The sequence below is a fragment of the Podarcis tiliguerta genome, assembly GCF_965153285.1.
Source record: "Podarcis tiliguerta genome assembly, chromosome: 16".
In the NCBI taxonomy this organism is placed as follows: Eukaryota; Metazoa; Chordata; class Lepidosauria; order Squamata; family Lacertidae; genus Podarcis; species Podarcis tiliguerta.
In genome coordinates this window covers 20,469,464-20,490,977 of record NC_139549.1, presented here as the reverse complement: position 1 = coordinate 20,490,977, position 21,514 = coordinate 20,469,464, and the positions used below count along the sequence as shown (strand labels likewise).

General features: G+C 44.1%; 1 protein-coding gene across 2 annotated transcripts in view; it reads right to left on the bottom strand.

The window, feature by feature from the left end:
* Positions 1 to 21,514, bottom strand: part of MED13L (mediator complex subunit 13L) — a 163,480-nt gene that overhangs the window by 18,751 nt on the left and 123,215 nt on the right. For both annotated transcript variants that reach the window (XM_083417440.1, XM_083417441.1), the window contains exons 11-23: positions 21,011 to 21,233; positions 19,644 to 19,749; positions 18,971 to 19,095; positions 18,143 to 18,242; positions 14,848 to 15,068; positions 13,778 to 13,983; positions 9,750 to 10,696; positions 7,442 to 7,621; positions 6,853 to 7,076; positions 4,650 to 4,842; positions 2,745 to 3,195; positions 1,827 to 2,046; positions 706 to 894 (exon numbers count right to left, since the gene is read on the bottom strand). In XM_083417440.1, coding sequence (XP_083273566.1) covers positions 706 to 894; positions 1,827 to 2,046; positions 2,745 to 3,195; positions 4,650 to 4,842; positions 6,853 to 7,076; positions 7,442 to 7,621; positions 9,750 to 10,696; positions 13,778 to 13,983; positions 14,848 to 15,068; positions 18,143 to 18,242; positions 18,971 to 19,095; positions 19,644 to 19,749; positions 21,011 to 21,233 — 3,385 coding nt within the window. The remainder of the gene's footprint in view (positions 1 to 705; positions 895 to 1,826; positions 2,047 to 2,744; positions 3,196 to 4,649; positions 4,843 to 6,852; positions 7,077 to 7,441; positions 7,622 to 9,749; positions 10,697 to 13,777; positions 13,984 to 14,847; positions 15,069 to 18,142; positions 18,243 to 18,970; positions 19,096 to 19,643; positions 19,750 to 21,010; positions 21,234 to 21,514) is intronic.

Here is a 21,514-nt window from a genome sequence, read left to right as displayed (position 1 = left end):
AATTACATATATATATCATGTATAAAAGAGTCAAGCCACGTGAGATAATGCAGTTCTCCAGAATAATATGCATCTTTTATGGTTAGATGCACTGTTGTAGACATCTGTTCTTGTGCTGCTTACTTAAAAAACCCTGAGTGTATATATAAGTCAGTGGAGGTGCTCATTCTGGACTGAGCAGGTTCCGCTATGCAACTGATAAATCCTTGGCTCAAGGAAGACAGCATTTGACACCATTTTTATTTATTATTTTTGCAGCGTCATATTTCTGTGTGGTGTTTTGTTTTGTTTTGTTGATCTGCACAGTTGGAAATTCTACTGACCTAAGGGTGTTGAGACAATGCATCTGTGTGTTTGCTTCATTCCAAGAGACACGTATTAAGGTGTTTAGTAACATGTGAAAAGGAAGCAAATGCTCATTCAGGTTTGAGGCTTCTAAAATTCAGGGTGGCAGGGTTAGGCTGCAAACCCAGCTGTGCAGTTAACCTCCTCAATGCATTGAAACAGCCTCGGTAGCCTTGGAGACTATTGCTGCTCTCGGTTTCTCAAGCAGCGATTCAAAGCAACTGCCGCATCCTCCTCTGCCTGCTTCTTGCGATAACTTGGGTGCAAGACAGCAATTAGATACTTCAGGCCAAGTACCGGGTTCCGTTTCAGCTTTCCAGGGTGGGGCTGGTTATTGTGTGTGTTTGTTAGAGCACTCACCTCCGGGTTCTTGAGAGTCATCTCGATGTTGGCTGCCGGCCCAAAGCCGGTCAGGGACTTGATGTGGATCTGTGTGGGCAGCGGTTGCCTGCACTGGCAGTAGACAGAGAACGCCAGAGACTTCAAGTGCTGAATGTAAAAGACTTGCTCGTCCTTCATGGTCTGCAGCATGTATTGGCAAGGCACAATCTAGAGTGTGATAGACAGAGGAACCAAGTCAGGATTATAAGGCTCATCTTAGGACCTGTTCGCATGTTTAATACTTAAGGGGCACCCATAAAATAAATTTTTTTTTGCCCATATACACAAAAGTGAAGGCAAGCAAGAAATCTGATAATTTTTAAACTGTTTTGGAGGTTGCAGCTTTTTGAGAGTAGAAAACTTGGACACGCTGTTCCCTTAATGTGTGAAGCAAGATCTTAATTTGAATGGTTCTGCAGGATGTCCTGTGCAGGCATCCTATGAGATATTTGCTACTAGGGGTATGTAATCTACCCTACCCTACATAAATTTAATTTCTGCTCCCAAGCCACAATAAACCCACAAAAAGACACGTTGCTCTAAAAACGTTTGCACAAACTGTGCTGTCCGGAAGAATCTTGCAGAAGAGAATGTGCTATATTCAATATGTCATGCTATGTTCTATTTAGAGCTCTGATTTCCACTGGCAAAAGGCCATGTACTTACAAACCAAATACAGGTTCGTGGATATAAGCAAGGCACATAATGAGCTGGCAAGAGAACCATTTGGCTCAAAATGTAAGAGGCAAACCGGTCTCTCTCTAAGTGGCCTGGGCCCAGGACACCTGAGGGATCTCCTCCTTTATCACCCTCCTTGCTTCCAAAGATCAGAAGAAGAGGCCCTTCTATTTGTCCCCTCTGAGTGTCGAGGCACTGTTGAGGACAGAGCTTCTGTGGTTGCACCAATACTGTGGAATATCTTGCCCCATAAAGCACAGATAGCCCCCTCTCTGGCTGTCTTTTGCCGACCAATGAAAATGTTTTTTGCCTGCTAAGCTCATTTTTACTTGTGATCTCTGCTGCCAAGGTTGCTTTTAAATGGGTTTTAGTGGCTAGAAGGGCCCACTATAAAAATTTCTATATTAATAGATAAGTTGGACCTGGAGAATGAAAGAATTCCTCATATGTTCAGGCAAGTTGTCCAGCATCTCTGTGTAACACCGCATCAAGCTCAAGAGCCAGAAGTTGGCAGAGGTGGATTCCTCCTCGGCAGTGTAGGTGAAAGGATCCACCATGTAGATGACGACAGCCGGAGGGTAGGCGTGGCTATCTGCCGACTCGGGTTCCGTTGGAATTCCTATCCTCTCCCTCTCTGCAGAACTAGAAAAGAACAGGGTGTTAAGTGCTGGTTTAAAACGTCTTCAGTAAAGAGATTACGCACGTGGGGGGCTATGGAAAAGAGGCATAAGGGGAAAGGAAGGGGGAGGCCCTGAAGCAGCCTGAGAAACGAGGACCGGCTTGCTCCAAAGGCACAGAAAAAGCGAATTATTAAGAGACAGCAGCTTAGTGCTACGAGGTTACCTTGGGCTATCCCAACGCCTAAGCGTTGGTTGCAGCAGAACACAGGCTTAGCTATGGTTCCTGCAAAGTAGGGAGTTGGGAATAAATGACCGTTTGGGTCCTTTCCAATTCAATGATTCTACACAGAGTTATGCCTCCTTAAACCCTCTAACAAGGAGTTCTCAGGGTGAATATTATAGTTTGGGGCAATCCCATCCATGTTGACGTATTCTGATTTGGTTTAACAGTGCTACTCCTGCGTTTGAATTTATACGTTCCATCTGCCTTGGGACCTTTGGGCGACAGGATTGGACAAGAAATCTCGGAAAGCAAACCAGCTGAAATCAATTGGCTTAAGCAGTCTTAATGCTGCATTCAAGATTATGAGCAGAGCGTCATCAGCAACAAAAATCACCAGTCATCATATAGTATGTAGGGATAAACTACAGAACATCAGACATACACATGTAGAGAAACAGAGCTAAAAACCCTCTGCTGTGAATGCTCACTGGACCTACCTTTCCTGTCCTTCTTGCTGCTGTTGAGATGAATTATGCCCTGTCTCTGCATCTCCTCCGGAGACTGTGCTTCCTTGGGGTCTCTCCGTAGAATTTACACCAAGAATTGGGTTTTGACCTTGAGGTAGGCCACCGCTGAACCCTGAAGAGGAGGTAGTGCTTGTCTGGTTAATACTGGGCACTGAGGAGGATGCTGACAGCTGTGGCACTGTGGATCCAGAGGTTGAACTGTTGCCTCCTGGGAGGCTTGTGGTCCCTCCGTTGGGTGTGGGGGTGAAAGAACTGCCAGTTGGGGGAGCCCCAGGCGCAGCAAGGCAGGCCGAATTGGGAGGAATCGGTGCAGAATTCCCGGGTAGCGTTTGTTCCTGGCTTGGTGGTGGTGCTGGTGCTGTCTGGTGTTTAGGTGGCACCAGCAGGCTGCTGTCAAGTTGCAAAGTAGCTAAGTAAGGTGCTGAAAGAATACACAGATGCAAAGATGTTAAAAATCATGACCGAGGAAAAGGCTGTCTGAAGGGCAAGCCTTGGCAACAGCAAGCAAAAAAAGCACCACAAAGTCTAGGCTTTCAAAACAAGAGTCAGGCAGGCAGACAGAATTATTTCCTTGATAAGGACTTTACTGACTGGGAGTCAAGTGGCACTGCAGAGTCCCTGCAGTGTGACAAGTGGGAGGAAAGGGAAATCATGAAGTTTCCTTTTTATTGCTTGTTCTGGAAGCCCAAGGAGTACAGATGTATAAATCCAATTTTGCAAAATGTCCTGGGAACTGGCTGTTTACGTTACTGACAGGTTTCACTGGTATGTGCTTAACTGAGGATTCAGCATATTAATTCCAATCCTGGAAGTTGTTCTGGAGTTATGTTAGGAAGGATAGGCCTCATCCATTACTCAATGGACCAAATAAGGTGCTGGCACTTTTCACATACTGGTGTGCAGGATGTTCCCCACACTGGCCAGGGAATGATCGCTCCCCTTCCTCCTTCACACACAATTTGATCAGACCTCTCTTTTGATTTGAGGTTACGTATTAGTAGAAAGCTGTTTTTCCTCCCCCCCCCCCCCCGCCTTTAAAAAAGTTAACACCGTAGGCTATCCCACGTCTTGGGGTTAGAGTGGAACATAAAGCTGCATGGTTCTGAACCTGTATCTTACTGAAGGAAGGAGCAATGTTCCCGCATATAGTAGAGGGCATCTGCCTAGAAGGTTGTATCTCCTGATTATCCCAAAGCAGGGACATGTTGAATGTATACGCTTCCTCCTTTCTGGCTTGTCTCTTAGGACAGAGTAGAGTTTCCTTAGCAGTAACAGAGAAGTAGAGAAGGCTACAGGTGGGCCACATAGGAGAAAGCCAGAGAATGCCAATTCTTTCCACTATATGCCCCAGAAAATATAGTGTGCTAATCATAACCATTTGATCGGATATCGCATCCAGCAGCCAAGAAAGTGACCTCATGAATCATCACATACATCAGTTTTTCAGCCAATGCTCAACAGATTCAGAACAAAGTGTGAGCAGTAAAAGAAGCCAGGCTGGTTGGAAAAACAGGATATACCTGCCAAGATTAAGCAACTACAAGAAAATCACCCCAACACAAGCCCGGGGAGAGAAATGTAAAAATAAATAACTATTAGCCATGAGAACTAGGCTCCATGTATAAGGAGAGGTGTTACCCTCATGTCTGTTTATATGCTTCCCAGAAGCACATGGCTGACCACCTATGGAAAGAGGACACTGAACTAGATGGACCTTTAGAGTTCAGTCCATCAAAACTGTCCTTCTGCTCTTGGCTACCTATGCAACCTTTGGGACAGGCAGCGCCACTGAGAGAATGTGAAGTGTCTGGGCTTTCAAGCTGAAGAGCCCAGTGGAAATGAATTGCCTCCGAACTACTCTGTCTCTGCACTTACCTAGGTGGTGACGACAGACTTGCGCATAAAGTTTGAGCCTGGAATGATTGTCACAGTCTTCATTGCCCCAGGGTGGGTTAAACCAGTCACTCACAAGCTCATCTGTCAGCTTCTGGGCTACAGTCTTTCCCACTTGCATGATCCCATCATGCAACACTTTACAGATTGGTTTATGTTGACCAAGTCGACACATCTGGAGACATAAAGAGGAAAACTGATTGTAGTAGTGTAATACATATTCACAAATCACAGATCTAGTTCTAGAAATCTTCAGAGGTCTGAACATGCATCCCCAATCCAGCATTTATTTTTTAAAAATGGGATAGTCCCACAGGTAAAGCATAAATGAAACAAAAAGTCCATCTCTCACTCTATTTCAACTGGCTCACAATTAAGCCTAAAGGACAGAAAAGAAGAATCCAAGTTTGCCCAAGTGCAGTTTATTTCAATGCCAGTGTGCTTATTTGCCATGACTTTCAGTGGAACTCAAGCACTCTGAGCTCTCTCAGGATATCACACTAAAACAGTGAGCAATTGCAACAGAAGCTTTCCTGCTCCACAATATTAGCAACTGTGGAAATTGCAAGTCTCTGTTTCTGTTACCCACCCTGACTTGTTGCTTAAGCATTACTGCATCCTAGTGGATAATTGAAGTATTACTGCTGTCTTGGACTGGAAATAATAAAAAAATAGGAGTGTGCCTCTGAGAATAAACAGAAAATTGAATGGACTGGCAATGCTACACAATAACAGGGCTTTCCAAAAGTAAAATAAAACCAACATGAGCAATTGCATATAATCCAAATGTGCCAATTTTTCAAAGAATTGTAGGTATTTTTCCTTACCTCATGATCCCCCTGGTGTGCTAGGCTAAGAAAAAGGTTTGTATACTCCAAAGAACACCCCCACACCCCCGGGCATGACACTAATTTTCTGCTTCTTTGAGAATCTGCTGAATCAGAATCAGAAGAATCTTTATTTGCATCAGCCACCAGCCATAGCAATAAAATAAAAAGAAGTGCACTGAAGATAGAGGCAAAAACTTAACTATACAAAATACATCAATAATGAAACAATAGATCTTATTCTAATTGCCCATGCTAAAATTGCAGTTTTTGCTGTCACCTGGTTATCTTGAGAATCTGATGCTTTAAAGCGGACTTTGCCAACCTGCTGTCCTCTGGATGTTTTTAATCTACAACTCCCATGATCAGGGCCACAGCTAGGGGGTGGTGAGGGGGCCCCCGCAATAAGCAAGCAAAGGGAGGGGCACAAAATTGGCTTTAAAATATGTTCATAAATATGTCTATAAATAAAAATATTGATTATTGCCTCATAAGAAAATGTTTTAAATAGAGGGTGAATTGAATGGGGGGCGGGCTGGAGGAGAGGCAGAAAGAAGAGCAAATTTGTCAGTGGCTAGGGGGTACAGTGGCTAGGGGGTAGGGATGCGGGTGGCGCTGTGGGTAAAAGCCTCAGCACCTAGGGCTTGCCGGTCGAAAGGTCGGCGGTTCGAATCCCCACGGCGGGGTGCGCGCCCGTTGTTCGGTCCCAGCGCCTGCCAACCTAGCAGTTCGAAAGCACTCCCGGGTGCAAGTAGATAAATAGGGACCGCTTACTAGCGGGAAGGTAAACGGCGTTTCCATGTGCGGCTCTGGCTCACCAGAGCAGCGATGTCACGCTGGCCACGTGACCCGGAAGTGTCTCCGGACAGCGCTGGCCCCCGGCCTCTTGAGTGAGATGGGCGCACAACCCTAGAGTCTGTCAAGACTGGCCCGTACGGGCAGGGGTACCTTTACCTTTACTTAGGGGGTACAATGTGGACAGTTCTGCCAGGGCGCAAGATCACCTAGCTATGGCTCTGCCCATGAGCCTCAGAACGCTTGTGCTTCCTAGAGCTGATATGAGTCACAAACTAAAACCGGTGCAGAAAGGACCAGGTTGGCAAAGGCTGCTTTAAGGCAATTATTGCCTTTAGCCCTCCCATGCTGCTCTAGCTATGCCATTTTTACAATAATAGATGTTGATGGTGTAATCCATGGTGGATGTTGATGGTGTAATTGGAGCACAAATGAAAGACAAAAGACGAGGGCTGCTGTTTGCTAGAATTTCGGTCATGGACACCTGCTTTTTTATTGCAGGGGGGGCAGGCGAGGGCATAGAGTCCTAATAAACCTTACGAAACTCCCTCTTGCTCACCAACCTCATATACGGCGCTCAAGTCCCTGAAGAAAGTTTTGGCTCCATCAAGCAAGGCCTCGTTTTCTGGACACACCACGATATAAGCAACATCCCGATGGCCTCCATATGGGTCCAGCAGCAGCCTCTCCCAGAATGGCAAGGAGAACGGAGAGATTGTCAGGAAGTCCTTGTCATAGCTGACCAGCAGAGTGGGGATTGGAAGAGGCTCAGGAGACTCCTCTGAACCTGAATCAACAGGGAAGGAAGTGTCAGAGGACTCAAGACACCACAGGCTGAGCTTTGACAGGCTTTCCAAGACTAGCTTTCAATGCAAAAAGTACTATATGGCTCCGGACACGTCCCATGGAGCCACTTCCTCCACTGAAAGCTTACCGGAAATGCCTTGCAATCAAGCAATAATGGTTTGCTTGAAAACCACAGGCAGCACAACAACTGTTGGGTGTGAATGGTGCATGGAACGCAGCTGGCATGGCGCCTACTGGATAACGCACGTGTCGATGTGCATCTCACACCTGCCATTTTTAAATCTAGAAAGCTGTGGTATCCTGCACCAGCACGAAGAAATAAAAGTATGGGTGTGTTTGCTGTACCATAGGTTCCCCGTCCTGCCATTTTATGGAACTGCTGCCAGGTGAGGGGTCCTTGGACATGCTGGATGTTTTCCCAGGTCCTGCCAGTCCGCTTCTTCTGGATGGCATCTTGGAGGAAAGGCTGGAGAGACAGGAGCATGCGTACTACGTCCTGGGAGGAGAGCATGCTGATGTCTAGAACTGAAAAACAACAACAAAGCAGCTAGACTCAAGAATACAGTGACAGGCATCCAAAATGGTTCAATTCCCTTGCTTTAAAAAATAATAATCACAGAGTATCTTACTTTTTTATCCATCAATATATTAATAGTAGTTTCAAAATTCCAAGGAAGTCTTTTTCATCTTCCTGGTGGTATCCAACACTATACTCTGATCTTGATAATGATACTTTGGTTGGTTCTCTAGAAGCCTCACCCAAAAGAAGATCTTACAGAAGATGCACATAAGCCACAGTTCTGAGATGCGCATGCACAGCTTTCACGCATCCTGCAATTTGCAAGACACTTGAAAACCTTGTGTGACTTTCAAAAAGCAGTTTGAAGTTGAAAAAGAATGAGAGCGCCACTGGGCATAGTCCCTTGTCCACATGTTAAGAGGCTCTGCAGAATATCACATGCATGACCTACATGCTTCCAGTGGCTGCCGAGTCGTTAAAATAAGTGGAGTTCAGTAAACAGAATACAGGCACTCAAAACATACACAGCTTAATATTGTAGAGCATCATACATTCTAAATGACATTCAATCATTTAAGTGCCATTGCTGATCGAAACAAAATGTCAACAGCCATGCATAAAAGAGAGGTTATCAGCAGGCACTGGGTAAGTACAGAAGAACAGAGAACCCACTGTTCAGAATATTGACTGACAATTGGGCTAGGGATGAAAACCAGGAGGAGGAATGGAGTTTCCAGAAATGGGGGAGGACAAGTCACATGGACATAAAAAAGGTACACAACATCACATCATTGTACAGGTAGGTCAACTGGGAAAGTGTTTAAAATGTCTCCAGGGATGGATGTTAGAACAGTCCAATGGACAAGTGAAGCTGGCATAGAATGCTGACTGCTGTAGGTCAGCATCAGGGAAGGGAAGGGCAAAATGAACTGCGAAGTTAGAACCCCGAATAGAAGAACTCCACACTGCAACGTTTTGTTGCAGTGCCCTGCTTGTGCAGAATAATACTGTATCATATCAGAATTTGAAATGAACAGCAGTAAAGGGCTGATGAACAAACCCAGGAAACTTCAGGCGCTTCTCATGCCAGGTCAGTATATTTGTCCATCTAACTCAGTAATGTCTACTCTGACTGGCAGCCACTCTCTATGGTCTGAGGCAACAAAGGGCCTCTGCCATTTTTCCATTATGTGATCTTTTTAACTGGCGATGCCAAAGATTGAACCTGGGACCTTCCATATGCAAAAAATGCATTTGACTTCTGAGCTACCACTTCTCTTTCTTTCTCTGAATTATTAAATTTTGTCTGGCCAACAAATAGGACTGTGCAGGGTGGGCAGGGCATGAATAAAGGGGTTGAAAGAGGGTCAAAAAGTAAATTTACAAGATCATGGGCATGTTCACCTCCATTGCCAGTGAGGAATCTCTGTATTTAATTAGATGATCTGATAATACAACAATTTTACATTTTAAGATTCCTCGTAATGGCGACTGATGATTTATAAGTGTTGATGGTATACTGATATTTCTTGACTTTATTTAGTTTGCACTCCCAAGAATTTGGGGTTCGGGTTGAAGGCAAATTAAAAGCTCATCAAGGAGTGATGTGCTGTGATTCCTGCATTGTGGGAGGTTGGACTACACGCCCCTTTTGGGTCTCTTCAAATCAGGACCAGTCTGCCCAGGAGGCAATGTGAGACAGCTGCCTCAGGGCGCCAGGCTCCAGACAGCAGCAGATCCAGCCTCAGAGGAACGCAACACTCACTGCCACTGCCTCCTACACTGGGTGCCCAATGCACACCTGCCGCTGCGCACTCACCTGAGTGACTATTGCTGCTGCTAGGCAGCAGTTGGCAGGTGCAAGACAGTGGGCACATGGTGGGTGGGCATGCAGCAGAGGTGGCAGCGATGGGGGGCGGCATTTCTGCTATGCCGCTAGCAGCAAAATACCCCAGGATGGCTCTGCTTCCAACTGTACAATTCTATGAGTTGGTGAACTCAGAAGTTTGAGAAACTAACCCTGTGAACCACCTTTATATTGAAATGCACTTGACAACAACAATAAAAATAAAATAATTAACCATAGCACCCAGAAGTGTTTTCCGAAACACCGAAGGAAAAGCAAAATCTCACCGTTGCTGTGAGGCCAAGAGTGAACTGTCGCACTTCTGACGAGAGCTTCATCCACTTTCCCACCCGTGGGGTTATCCACATACTGCCTGCCTTGCTCCAGAGCGTTGAAGCACTCGATCCAGGAGTCGTTGCTCTCTGCCTGAACTCTGTCGTAACTCCAGTTTGTGTAAGAGAGCGACTGCCTGCTTGTGGCGGACATGTAGTCCAAGCAGCTCAGGGAGGTGAAAGGCTGGGTGTGCTGATTCTGGAGGAGGACGAGGAGGCTTACTGGGGGCTCCTGGGCTCTTTTGGACCCCTCTCCCAGCTGAGGAATCAAGGTGGTCTGACACATCATCAATCTCCTCTCTGCCACCTGGCCAATGTCTGAAGTCCTGCCAAAAATATCCAGTTCATCCTCGATGAACAGCCCAGAGTTGTACCCTAGCTTGCGGTTCATAATTGCACTGAATCCACAAGTGCACCGATACTGGTCCTCGTTCGATGAATCCGGGATATACAGCCCAACGTCGGCACCTTTGATATTCATGTTGCACGCGCAGATGCAGCAGCTGTCGAAGTTGCTGTCTTTGAAGATGTTCAGCACGGAGTCCGAAAGGATGAGTGTGACGTACAGGCTGTGGGCTTCCAGGATTGGTTGCACTGTGGCCGGCTCCACGGAATTGAGAGGCCGGGTTGTGGAAGGCGTCGAGGCTGGCGAGCCTTGGTCCGTGCTGTCGTACTTGACGGATCCTTGCCCGCTGGCAGTGCCCCCGCCTCTAGGAGTCCTTGGCGTCCTGGGTGTGCGTGGCGTAGGGACAGAAAAACGAGGAGTGGCCGGGGAAGGCAATACTCCCGCCCCACTGTTGCTGGCCGGGGCAGCGCTGTTTAGTGTCACTGGAGTGCTCATCTGGGGAGTGTTCATCTGAATGTAGTCTTGATCGGCCAGGCTCCCAACACTGGGGACGTTGCTAAGAGCAGATAAGGGGAAACAGGAAGAGTTATATGGCTGCGTTTATGGTTTCTTCACACAACTTTCATCTAAATGGGAAGTGGATACAGTGGTACCTCGGGTTACAGAGGCTCCAGGTTACAGACTCCGCTAACCCAGAAATAGTACCTTGGGTTAAGAACTTTGCTTCAGGATGAGAACAGAAACAGCGCTGTGGCGGTGTGGCAGCAGCGGGAGGCCCCATTAGCTAAAGTGGTACCTCAGGTTAAGAACAGTTTCAGGTTAATTATGGATCTCCAGAACGAATTAAGTTCTTAACCCGAGGTACCACTGTACAGAGATCTGTCTTATTAAAGCCTCATCCATAGCATGCCACAAGAGATCGTCAACAGCCAGTAAGGAGCTTTCTGATACGGCACAGGAAAGAGACTAAACAAAAAAATACACCAAGCTTTACAAATAAATGTTTTTTGAAAAGCATCTACCAAGTGGCTGGAGCCAGGTCACTATTAGCAGTGCAACAGCTTGAAAGGAAAACAAGATGCTGAATAAATAAGACAGCCACATGTGCACAAAGGAAATGCTAAACATGTATAGGAATAACAGCACTTAAAGTGCTTGCTTCTGAATATGGATCTTATATTTTAACTGATTTATACCTACTTCACCTAATCCTGGGTAAATTTCATAAGCTGTTGAAATTCAGATCTCTGCTTGCAAACTAGCTTTTGGGTTTGCTGTCTGCTTGTGCCACAACTGGAAGAGGCCAACACTTGTATCCACATTATTCAAAACTGCATAATTAATTTCTCAGATTTCTATCATCAGGAAACGGCCTTCCATGTCACCGAGAAGCTACTTTTAGATGACACATGCACAACTCCTGCCATGGAATTGCACAGCAAGGGCGACATGGATGCAGGTCTCCACAGTTGTTCCTACTTACCATTGCTAATAAAAACACTTTTCTTAAAATGTGCTCCTTATGGCAATTGCTCCCCTGATGAAGGAGTAGAAACCTGCAGATTTAAATGCTTCTACTTTCCCTCTTCAGCTAATGTGAAAGTTTAAATATTCATTTTGAACTCCCATTCTGCCAGCAATTTGAGAAGGAAATGCAGTGAAACTTGATTCTCCAGAATAATCTCCCTGTTATCTCTAATGGACTGGAGTGCCAGTCAGGGAAAATGAAATGGGGAAGGGGAGGGGAACAGCCTACAGGTTTAGAAAGAAGCTGAAGCGCAGCGAGTGCCTCTGAGAAGCAACAAAAGGTGACCAAGAAATCTTGATTAGCAATCACCTCTTTCGCAGAAGCCTGCAGTAACAGTCATTGCTCTAATTGGATTACACTGGAAATAAAAGATTTTTATCCCAATAAATACCTGCAATTAATAATCAGCTCAGGCCTTGGGAAGTAGTTACCATTACAGGGGAAAAAAGAAATTAAATTGCTGCCTAGGTGGTGTCAAGAGCTTCACATTTCCCCTTTCTTTTCCTTTTTTTGCAATTCCTCAGAGAACACCGAAGAACCTTTGAAGAAAGTGATTGATATAAAGGACTGATATAAAGATACTAGCTGCTTCCCCTCTAAAAATTGACTGCGAATGGGAGAGCCTTACATTGCATGTTCCATTTTTAAGGGGTTTCATACATTTTATGGTTTCCATGCTTGCTGTGCTTCGAGATCAGCAGCTGGGCTTTGCATTTCATTGAGACTGCTAAACAGGGTTCCAATTAATTCTTAGTTGATATACTGACACTAACTTCAGAGAGGAGAGGATCAGGTTGTGTTTGGACCAGGAAGAGCCAGCAAGCTGGACAAGGAAGTAAGTGATGGGAGAAAAAACTTGACTGGCATATTAAGGTCAACCTCCTCTTTCTATGATGGGCGCAAGGAACCTTTGCAACTGCATTCCCTTCCAGGCAACCTTCATGCCAGTGGTGGGCAAGGTCAGCAGCAAAGGTGGGAACAGCAATGAATCTAAATTTTACCATTGTGCAATAGGCTACTTTGTATACAACGTCGCACAGCCCTGTCCATCCTCCGGCCAGCCACACCAGAAGCATCGTCAGAATTCAGTGACACATTCTAGCCAGGCAAAAACATGCAAGGAGGGAGCACAGAAGGCCTGAGAAGAAGAGTGTGTGGCTGGAGAGGGTCCTGAAGGCCAGATTTGGCGCCAAGGCCCAATGTTCTCCATCCTTGATCTATGAGCTAAGAGGTGCAATGGGCACTTTATGCCAGTGTTAAGAGCTGGCTAACCCCAAGCTTGATATGATGTGAAAATAATAACTAACGTTCCCCTTCATTTGATTGTACGTTAGCAGTGGGAAGGGCAGCCATCACCCTAACCATTGTTGTCAGGGTCAGAAGGTTAGCCTGCCTCTCAGGGAGCCCTGAGTGTAGCTCACTCAAGGATGCTTCCAGGAAAGAGGAACACAGCCATGACTCTCTCCCCACCCTCGGTCTCTGCATGAGTAAAGATCTGTTATACACACAAGCAACTTAAAGGGAACCAGGAACCAAGTGTGGCTCAAGAGCCACAAATTAAAGGGGAGAAAGAAGACAGGGAGGGCAGAAAGCAGGAGAGATCAGCCTTAGTTCCGTGGCTGCACTGGGAAGACAGTCTTGTGTCACTAAGCACCACTGGAGCTTGGTGTTCTGCACAGAGGTAAGCAGTGATTGCTACTCTAAGAAACAGAAGCCTGAAGAGGCCAACAAGGCTGTATAAATCCCAGTGAAGTAATTTGGGGTGTTGGATGTGCATGCATGAAGGATTTTTCAAAAGAAGTGAGAAAGCAGTCACTTCTGTCACCTGTCTCTCTTTTGTGGCTGACAGATATGGGGATTGATCTCCATGGCTACACCCATCATGGTAGTTTTTTAAATATTTGATTGATAAAAATCATGCCCAGATCATTCTTGGCAGAATTAACGGTACTTCTAAATAGCCTCCTCTCCACCTCATTACGTTCCAAGTTAATCCCAAAGGCTAAGTAAAAATCATACACGGTGGATTAACAAGGAAGTCAATGAATAGCCTGCATGACTATGCAAAAACACACAAACCCGTTTTCTCATTTCCACTGCTGTACTTACTTGTATCCATCTCTGATGAAAGCAGCTGTAGGCGGTAAAGGAAGTTGTTCGATTTTTGGAGGAATGGCCCAGGAAGGCCGATAGACACAGGTCTCTGGGATCTTCAGAGGTAGCAGGCACTGGCTGGGAAGCATCTTCAGAGGAGCAAACATGGAGGAGCCCACAAAGGGCTGAAAGGTGGAAGATTTGTGCACAAAGGAGAAATCCTACAAAACCAAGGAATTGCATGGGTTGGGACACATAAAAGAAGCATACAAATATTATTCAGGCAACTTTTCTTGCCTAAAATAATGATTAGTAGCCTTTAGGAACCTGGAAAGGTGCCAGATACTGAGTCAGACCGTTGGGTCCATGTAGCTCAGTACTGTCTACACAGACAGGCAGCAGCTCTTCATGGTTTCAGGTAGGGTTCTCTCCTAGCCTACCCCCTACCTGCAGATGCCACTGGAGATTGAACCTGTGACCATCTACAGGCAAGGCAGATGCTCTTCGACTAAACTACATTCTCTTTCCCATTTTAATCTTCAACCTTGGCAAGCAGCTCTAAATTCTTTGAAAACAGGAATTGCGGGATTTATTCAAGCTACATTCTAAATGAAGAAAAATGCACCAGAGTATCATGCTACCAGCTCTGCAACTGGGAAATGGGTGCCCACTACTTGCTTAGTACAAGTGGCAACATCAGCACCTGGCAAAGTATTATCTACCCCAAATGGCAGCAGCTCTCCAGAGTTTCAGGCTTTTACCTGATCCTTTTAATGAGAGATGCCAGAGATTTAAGTTAGAATCTTCTGTGTACAAATGCATCTTCTACCATTGAGCTACAGTTATTCCCTGAGCTCAGCCACTGTACTTTATGCCACTGTACTTAATACTCAAACTTTGCTGCACTGGGATGTCTGGACAAAGAATGTCTGTCCTTGTTTCATTGGCTGCAGTACCTGCAAACCCCCAATTCATTTCCATGGTTTTTCATATTCATTTTAAGGCAGAGCTAATCAACAACTTTCCTGCCCATATCTCTCCGCCCATGTTTCAGTTTTACACCACCACCTGCTTTAGCTTGATACCTTGATTTCTTCTGGTTTAGGGCTGCCTAATCCATCTTCCACTTCCATTTTAAACTCTGTGAGCTGGGTTGTAACCATGTTGACCACAGGGCTTTCCATCATTCCCAGTGTAGTCACGGTCTCCGAGTTGATGCCGTCTTTATAGCTCATCACAGGGGAGAAAGCAGGGTGTTGCTCCAAGGAAGGTGGTGTTGGAAACATCCTCTGCAGATCTGCCACGGCTAGACAAGATAACCCATGTGTTAACACATTATATATACTTTTTTAAAAAAGCAAGCCTTCCATGATGCTCAAAGCAGACTGTCAGTTTCAGAATTAGCCTCTCTGAACTCTTATGGTGGTGGATTCAATCATTAACCTTAGCTGTGTGAAGAGACTCTTTGTTTCATCTGTCCTGAATCTTCCAACATTTAGATTATGAGAGAAGGCTATCACTACTATGGAAATGGAGGTTGGCAATTAAAACGCTCCTCTGAGAAAAACTGGCAATGAACAGAAGTTGTACTATGAACCTGCTATCTTTACAGCTTAGCCAGCAAAGCCAAATTTAAAAACAAAAACAGTACTTTGAATCAAACATTTCCCTGCTCCACCTCAATTGTATAGTTTTCAAGTGACACATGCCGGGGGGGTGGACATGCATACGCGCAGCTCTCAACCAGGTCTGGAATGGTTTCCTCCACCATTGGTCCATATCTTTATAATCTCAAGAAGTTTATAAATCAGCAATTCATCTCAAGGTAAAACAAACTGCAGAAGCAGATCTGGGGTATCTAACTTCCTCTACTGTATTTCTTTACCTCATTCTTTTATATCAATTGTGAAACAGGATTGTGACATTTTTATTTTATGTTTTATGCTATATATTTATCTTGCTTTTGGTTGATTAAGAAATAATTATTAATATTAAGAACAGGCAAGAAGTTATTCATGCTTAACAATGACGCAGCTTGCTTTGTTCTTCTCAAGGACATATCAAGGTAGAACTGTTAAAGGAAAGTGAAGTCACAAGTTAAGGAATGCAAGTCTCCAAGTCTAGAACCAGACTAAAGTAGAGATCCTATCCATGCCTGAGTAGCGAGAGACTAGCTTGCTAGCATTATAATAAAAGGAAAAAGCAACCAAAGGAACTGCAACATAGTGTGAACAGCAGCTATGTGCATTTCCTAAACTCAGCTGAGACATGCATGCACAAAGCTGGGCTTATCAGTCACGTCCAGACCAGAGGGAACAGCCACTGATGCTACAGTGTGGTCCATGAGCCTCTTTTTGACAGGCAGTTTGTATAACATGCTAAGTATCCATCAGCAACTCTGATCAGTGCTCTCCAGCAGATTTGCCGCTGGGACATCCCTGTGGAGATTGTAAGGCACACACAGCATGCTGATGTCACCCTGCTAGTCTTCTAATTGGCAACAAAATGGAGCTTAGGAAAGCACTGGTCTTGCATCCAAAAGGGAAATCCTTCAGAGAGAGAGCAAGCTTCTAGCCCATCAAAATCAGTGCGGAAGGGGAAGCAGGTTATGCTGTCTAATTGTCTGACAACCCTCTCCATCTCTTTCTCTCTCTCGTGCATGTACACTTACTTCTGCTCTTTCTGAAATCTTTTACAGAAGCTGCTGCACAGAGAGAGAGAGAGAGAGAGAGAGAGAGAGAGGAACATTGAATGGGGCAAGTCCTATCTACTTAACCCTTCCCAACCGACTCCACACTGTGCCATTCTTTTTGGAATTCCCCCTTTTTTTTAATTAAAAAAGAAGGTGGGGGCAACTTTCTGCAATGCAGTGTCATTAAAAGAAGAAGAAGAAAATATTTAATTAAATAAACCCACAGAACTGACTGGGTATCATTATTCATTTTCATGTGTGTCATGCTTGAGAAAGCCTTGCATATTTTAAGCAGCTATAGATCTACTAAAACTGTCAAAACCCAATCTCTGTGTACTTCATACTTCTGCATTTGAGTAAATCAGCACTGCTTTTATGGGTCCATAAAACTCTCTGACTCATCCTCGTGACACCATGGTTTTTCCCCTCAATTTGTTCTCATTACCAGCTAGAGTTAATGAGATAATGTTCAAGAATGATTTGCGGCGGAATGAGAGTTCAGCTTAGAGTGGCCGTGGTATCTCTCTCTCCCTCTCTCGGAAGCAGGAGGATATTGTAATTCACAATGACATCTGTTAGTATCACACACACACACAATTCTATTTTCAAATATACATAAAACATTTCTAAAGCATATCACGTATGCGAGGGTTGCAGTGGGGAAACATCTGCGGATCTCAAAGGACAATACAACTCCCTGCAGTTCCTGGCATGATGGAAAAGGAGCAGGGCATTGGGAATCCACAATCTATATTAATATATGCTGGATACGAAAAGCCCAGCACAACCCAGATTCTTCTGACTTCACCTAAATATTTAAAGTCATGCTAAGAGACAGCAGTTTGAACACTGGCAAGCTTCATTTCTCCCTCGGTATAAATTGAATGGAGATATATAATGCAGTTTCAATTAGAAACCGTGGGCTTCTATTGCAGGCAGCAAATTCCTTATACACTTTTTTCTAAAGTGGTAGCCTTTAAATGAAGACAGCATAAATTAAAATAATTGCATTTCCCTGTGAGTTGTACAATCACAACTTGGGTAGGAACACTATGCTTCAATCTACCAGCTAGCAAACGAACAATGGCGTCTGGGACACCAGTACTGAAAAGACACAGCTCTTGTCAAGAGGCAGCCAAGCTGTTTATGGGAGCCAGGTGATTTGATTTTATCATGCTGGTTCTATTGGATTTGCAGAGGCTGCCATTTAGTTTCTGAGCTCAATTCAATTTCTGCTGGCTCAGCTCCACATCACTTTCATGGTGCTGGAATTTGTTGAACAGGTTGAACACTGTTAACTCATTAATCTGAGTGTATGCTGGGATGGGCTTCTTCTTTCTTAATGAATGACGCTTGGGCTGTTCTGACCTTATTACCGTATTGTTAGCCACTCTGCGTCACAACTTTGGAAAAATAAGCAGGACAAAGATTTCGGAAAATAAATGAGTAAGAGGCAGCCAATACCATGGAACACAAGAGCAATTCCAACTGAGGCAAAGTGGTCCCCCTCCTGGGTCTCTAATAAGATTGGAATACCAGTGGAATCACCCCAGATAGCTAAAGACAAGCTAAGAAAATTAATACCCATTTACATAGCAATTTTTTCAAAACATGGATGTGGATTTTTGAGATGATTGGCTTGTACTTTTAATATTAGGTGAAATCCTGGATACACACTTAACACTTACTTGGAGGGTAAGGTACTGCTGTTCTGCCGTCCTTGCCCAGAGGGCGCTCTTCTGTCCCCACTGCAGGTATTTTTGATGACCGAAGGGCAGGTGAGACAGCCTAGATTTAGGATTTTTTTGAAAATACCTCATTAAAAGCAAATAATACCTCTTTAAAACCAAACTGGCCATAACACAACTTCACAGCCTTTTCTTTTTATTCCATTTTAAATAAAGCAATGAAGAACACCTTTTAAATGAAAAAAAAATCATTGGGGAGGGGCGGAGAAACCTAATTTTGCATCATTCACTCGTTTTTAATTTTTTGTTTTAATGGTTTAAAAAGACACCTTATGTTTGTGTGCTTTTTACAAATGAATAATTTTTGTGTGTGCTGGTGTTTTCCATGAAACTGGCAGCAGAACACGGCTTAACCCACATCAGCACAAAGCAAAGTTTCTGGTACCATGGGCAAAGTGAATGGAAACAGGAAAAAAAACACCACAGAGAATAAGAATTTGGTGTATCTGCTGCATTAGACACAGACTTTGCTCTCATGCTGAAATCTTCCTTTGGGGCAAGAGGAGTGGCTGTGGCATGACATTCCATTTACCACGTAGTTCACACTATGGGGAAAACTGGAGGCTTTCAAACACAGGTTGTAAGCCAATCTGTCAGGGAATCTTTTGCTGTGAACTAGATGAACCTTGGAATCCCTTCCAACTCTGCAATTTCATGAAATCAGATGGAGGAGAAATCAAGTCCCAAAATTCCCTGAGATAATATATTACTCCAAGGGCAGAGTGACACCAAGAGCATATAGCACATCTTAACACATCACACACTTACTCCAGGATCATCTTCATCTGAGTTATCGAAGAGGTTGTCTAAATCATGTAGTGAAGGGGCCAAATCTGTTACTTGTGTGAGGCTACTAGAACCAGCTCGGCCTGCGGCGTTATCTTGCCGTGTGTCTGCAGGGAGGGGGGGGGGGAAGCGCGGGGGAAAACATCAAGGATTTTAGAAGTCAGCCAGAAAGGCATTAAATCACACTCTCCAAAAACACAATTGCTGTATTCCAAAGTTTATCTTTTAAAATAATCAGTTGGAGTCCTAGCTGTATGTGGACATATTTTCAGATGCCGAACAACATTACAGTTGTACCTTGGTTCTCTAACTTAATCCGTTCCAGGAGTGTTCAACTCCCGAAACTGTTCAAAAACCAAGGTGCAGCTTCCAATTGGCTGCAGGAGCTTCCTGCTCTCAAGCAGAAGCCGCGCCGGACGTTCAGCTTCCAAAAACATTCTCAAACCGGAACACTTACTTCTGGGTTTGCGGCGTTCAGGAGCTGATTTGTTCAGTAGCCAAGCCGTTAGAGAACCAAGGTACCACTGTACTACTATCCCGTTTTCTACTAATTGTTTGTGTCACAGTTCATCACTAAAGTATTACTGCCTTATTGTTCGTATTAAGATGTCCAATGGCATCTTTCACAAGAAGGGTCCGACACATTTTCACAAACCTGTTTTAGGAGCAGAACTGAAAATGGACATTGCATCTTTCCCATCTGGAATGGTGGTGGAATGGCCTGCCGCAGAAATCTCTTTAGTTGCTGTTCCATCTTCTGACTGCAAACAGAGAATTTAATCAACCAAAATTTCCTTAAAAGAGTTAGAAAGGTAAAATAAATCCAGGTGAGTAGTTCTGAGCTCTTACAACCTCACACCCACCACTTTCAATGGTGTTGCAAATAGTTCTTTCGGTAACTATGCAATAACAACCTGTCACATGGGATGTGGCTCCAAACAGCAAATATAATGCCCACCCCAAAGTAATGTTTCAAAAGCTGTAGGCTAAGTCAAAAACCAAAATAGCAGAGAAAGATTTGTATTAATGCAAAATGTAAAATCACCATGGCTTTCCTGAGCTGCAAGATAATTAAAAAATGATAATTTAATGTATGCTAGCAAGCTTCCATATTCAGGTAATGTGTATCCCAACTATTTTAATGAGGATTCTTAAGGATCTTTATTTCACAATGAGCTTTTCCAATCAACCTGGAATGGGGGTCCTCATCTGCCAATGGCATTGCCAAGAAGTGTCCTACTGAAATGAATGGAATTCTTTTCAGCAGTGCAAACTCCAGGTGCAGAAGATCTGGTTCATTAAAGCCTCCCTTATCCTCCATGCTAGGGTCCCAATCTGGAACACTCTCTTTCAGCATGCAGGCTTTTTAAAAAACAAACAAAAACCAATTACCAACAATCTTTGACTTAAAGGTACAGCTACATAGTTTGTATTATGTGAAGTTTGGACCTTGGGCAGAAGGGAATGTCTCACGAAGGGCCTTAGCTCAGTGGTAGGCTACATGCTTTGCATGCAGAAAGTCCTATTGTTCAATCCCCAGCTTGTCCCAGAAGACTCCTGTTTGAAATCCTGGAGAGCAATCAGTGTTCACAACACTAAGCTAGGTTGGATTAATGCTCTAACCTGGTATAAGGCAGCTTCCTGTGTCTCTATGGCATAGACATGTGGCATTTTAAAATGGCGAAAATATTCAGAACTATTGTATTTACTCATAGGCAAACATAATCACTTACAGCTCAACTGTGTGTATGTTTGCGTTGAAGCAAGCACTATTATACTGAGTGAGTGGTAAGCCATCTGGCAGCATGCAGCCATTCAACAGAGCTTTCACTTTGGTAAGTATATGCAGGATTGCAACCTTAATCAATTAAAATTATTATGTCTAAATCTACAAAGAAATTTTTCACCACAATACATAGAATTTAAGACTTCAAAGGTCTGAGTTGTAGTACAACAGACAAAAAGTTCCAAGCAAGAATCACTGCACTCAAAAAATATTGTGCTACTAGGTTGACAGCATACCTTATTCTTCTTCAGAGATTCTCTATCAGCTCCAAGCTTGCACTTCTTAGTGCCAGTGAAGCTGTATTTGATATCGCCATCCTGAAATGTGTAAGGATCGCTGACATCTCCCAAACATTCACCAGGCTGCTGTATTAGAGGTAAGGGGTCAAGATAATTCATTGCTGGCACTGAGGGGGTTTCTTCCAAGATTTTAAATCTTTTATTAGGTTGTGCTAAGAGCCTAAGAGAAAAGGAAACAGAAAAACAGTAAAGTCTGTTCTGCAGATTTATAGATTTTTCTTACACAAACACAGCTAATATAATTCCTCTTTTGGTTCGATATAGCTGAAACAAAATGCTTCTCTAGCAGAGCATTACGAATCTACTGGCTGACTTGTAAGCTTGCGTTCTGGCCTAGCCACAGAAAGAACAGAATCTTACAGACACATCACTGAATCAAAATCTCCCCCATAACCAGAAACATTATGGTATACTTAGAGTATCTGCAGAAGTGGATACTGG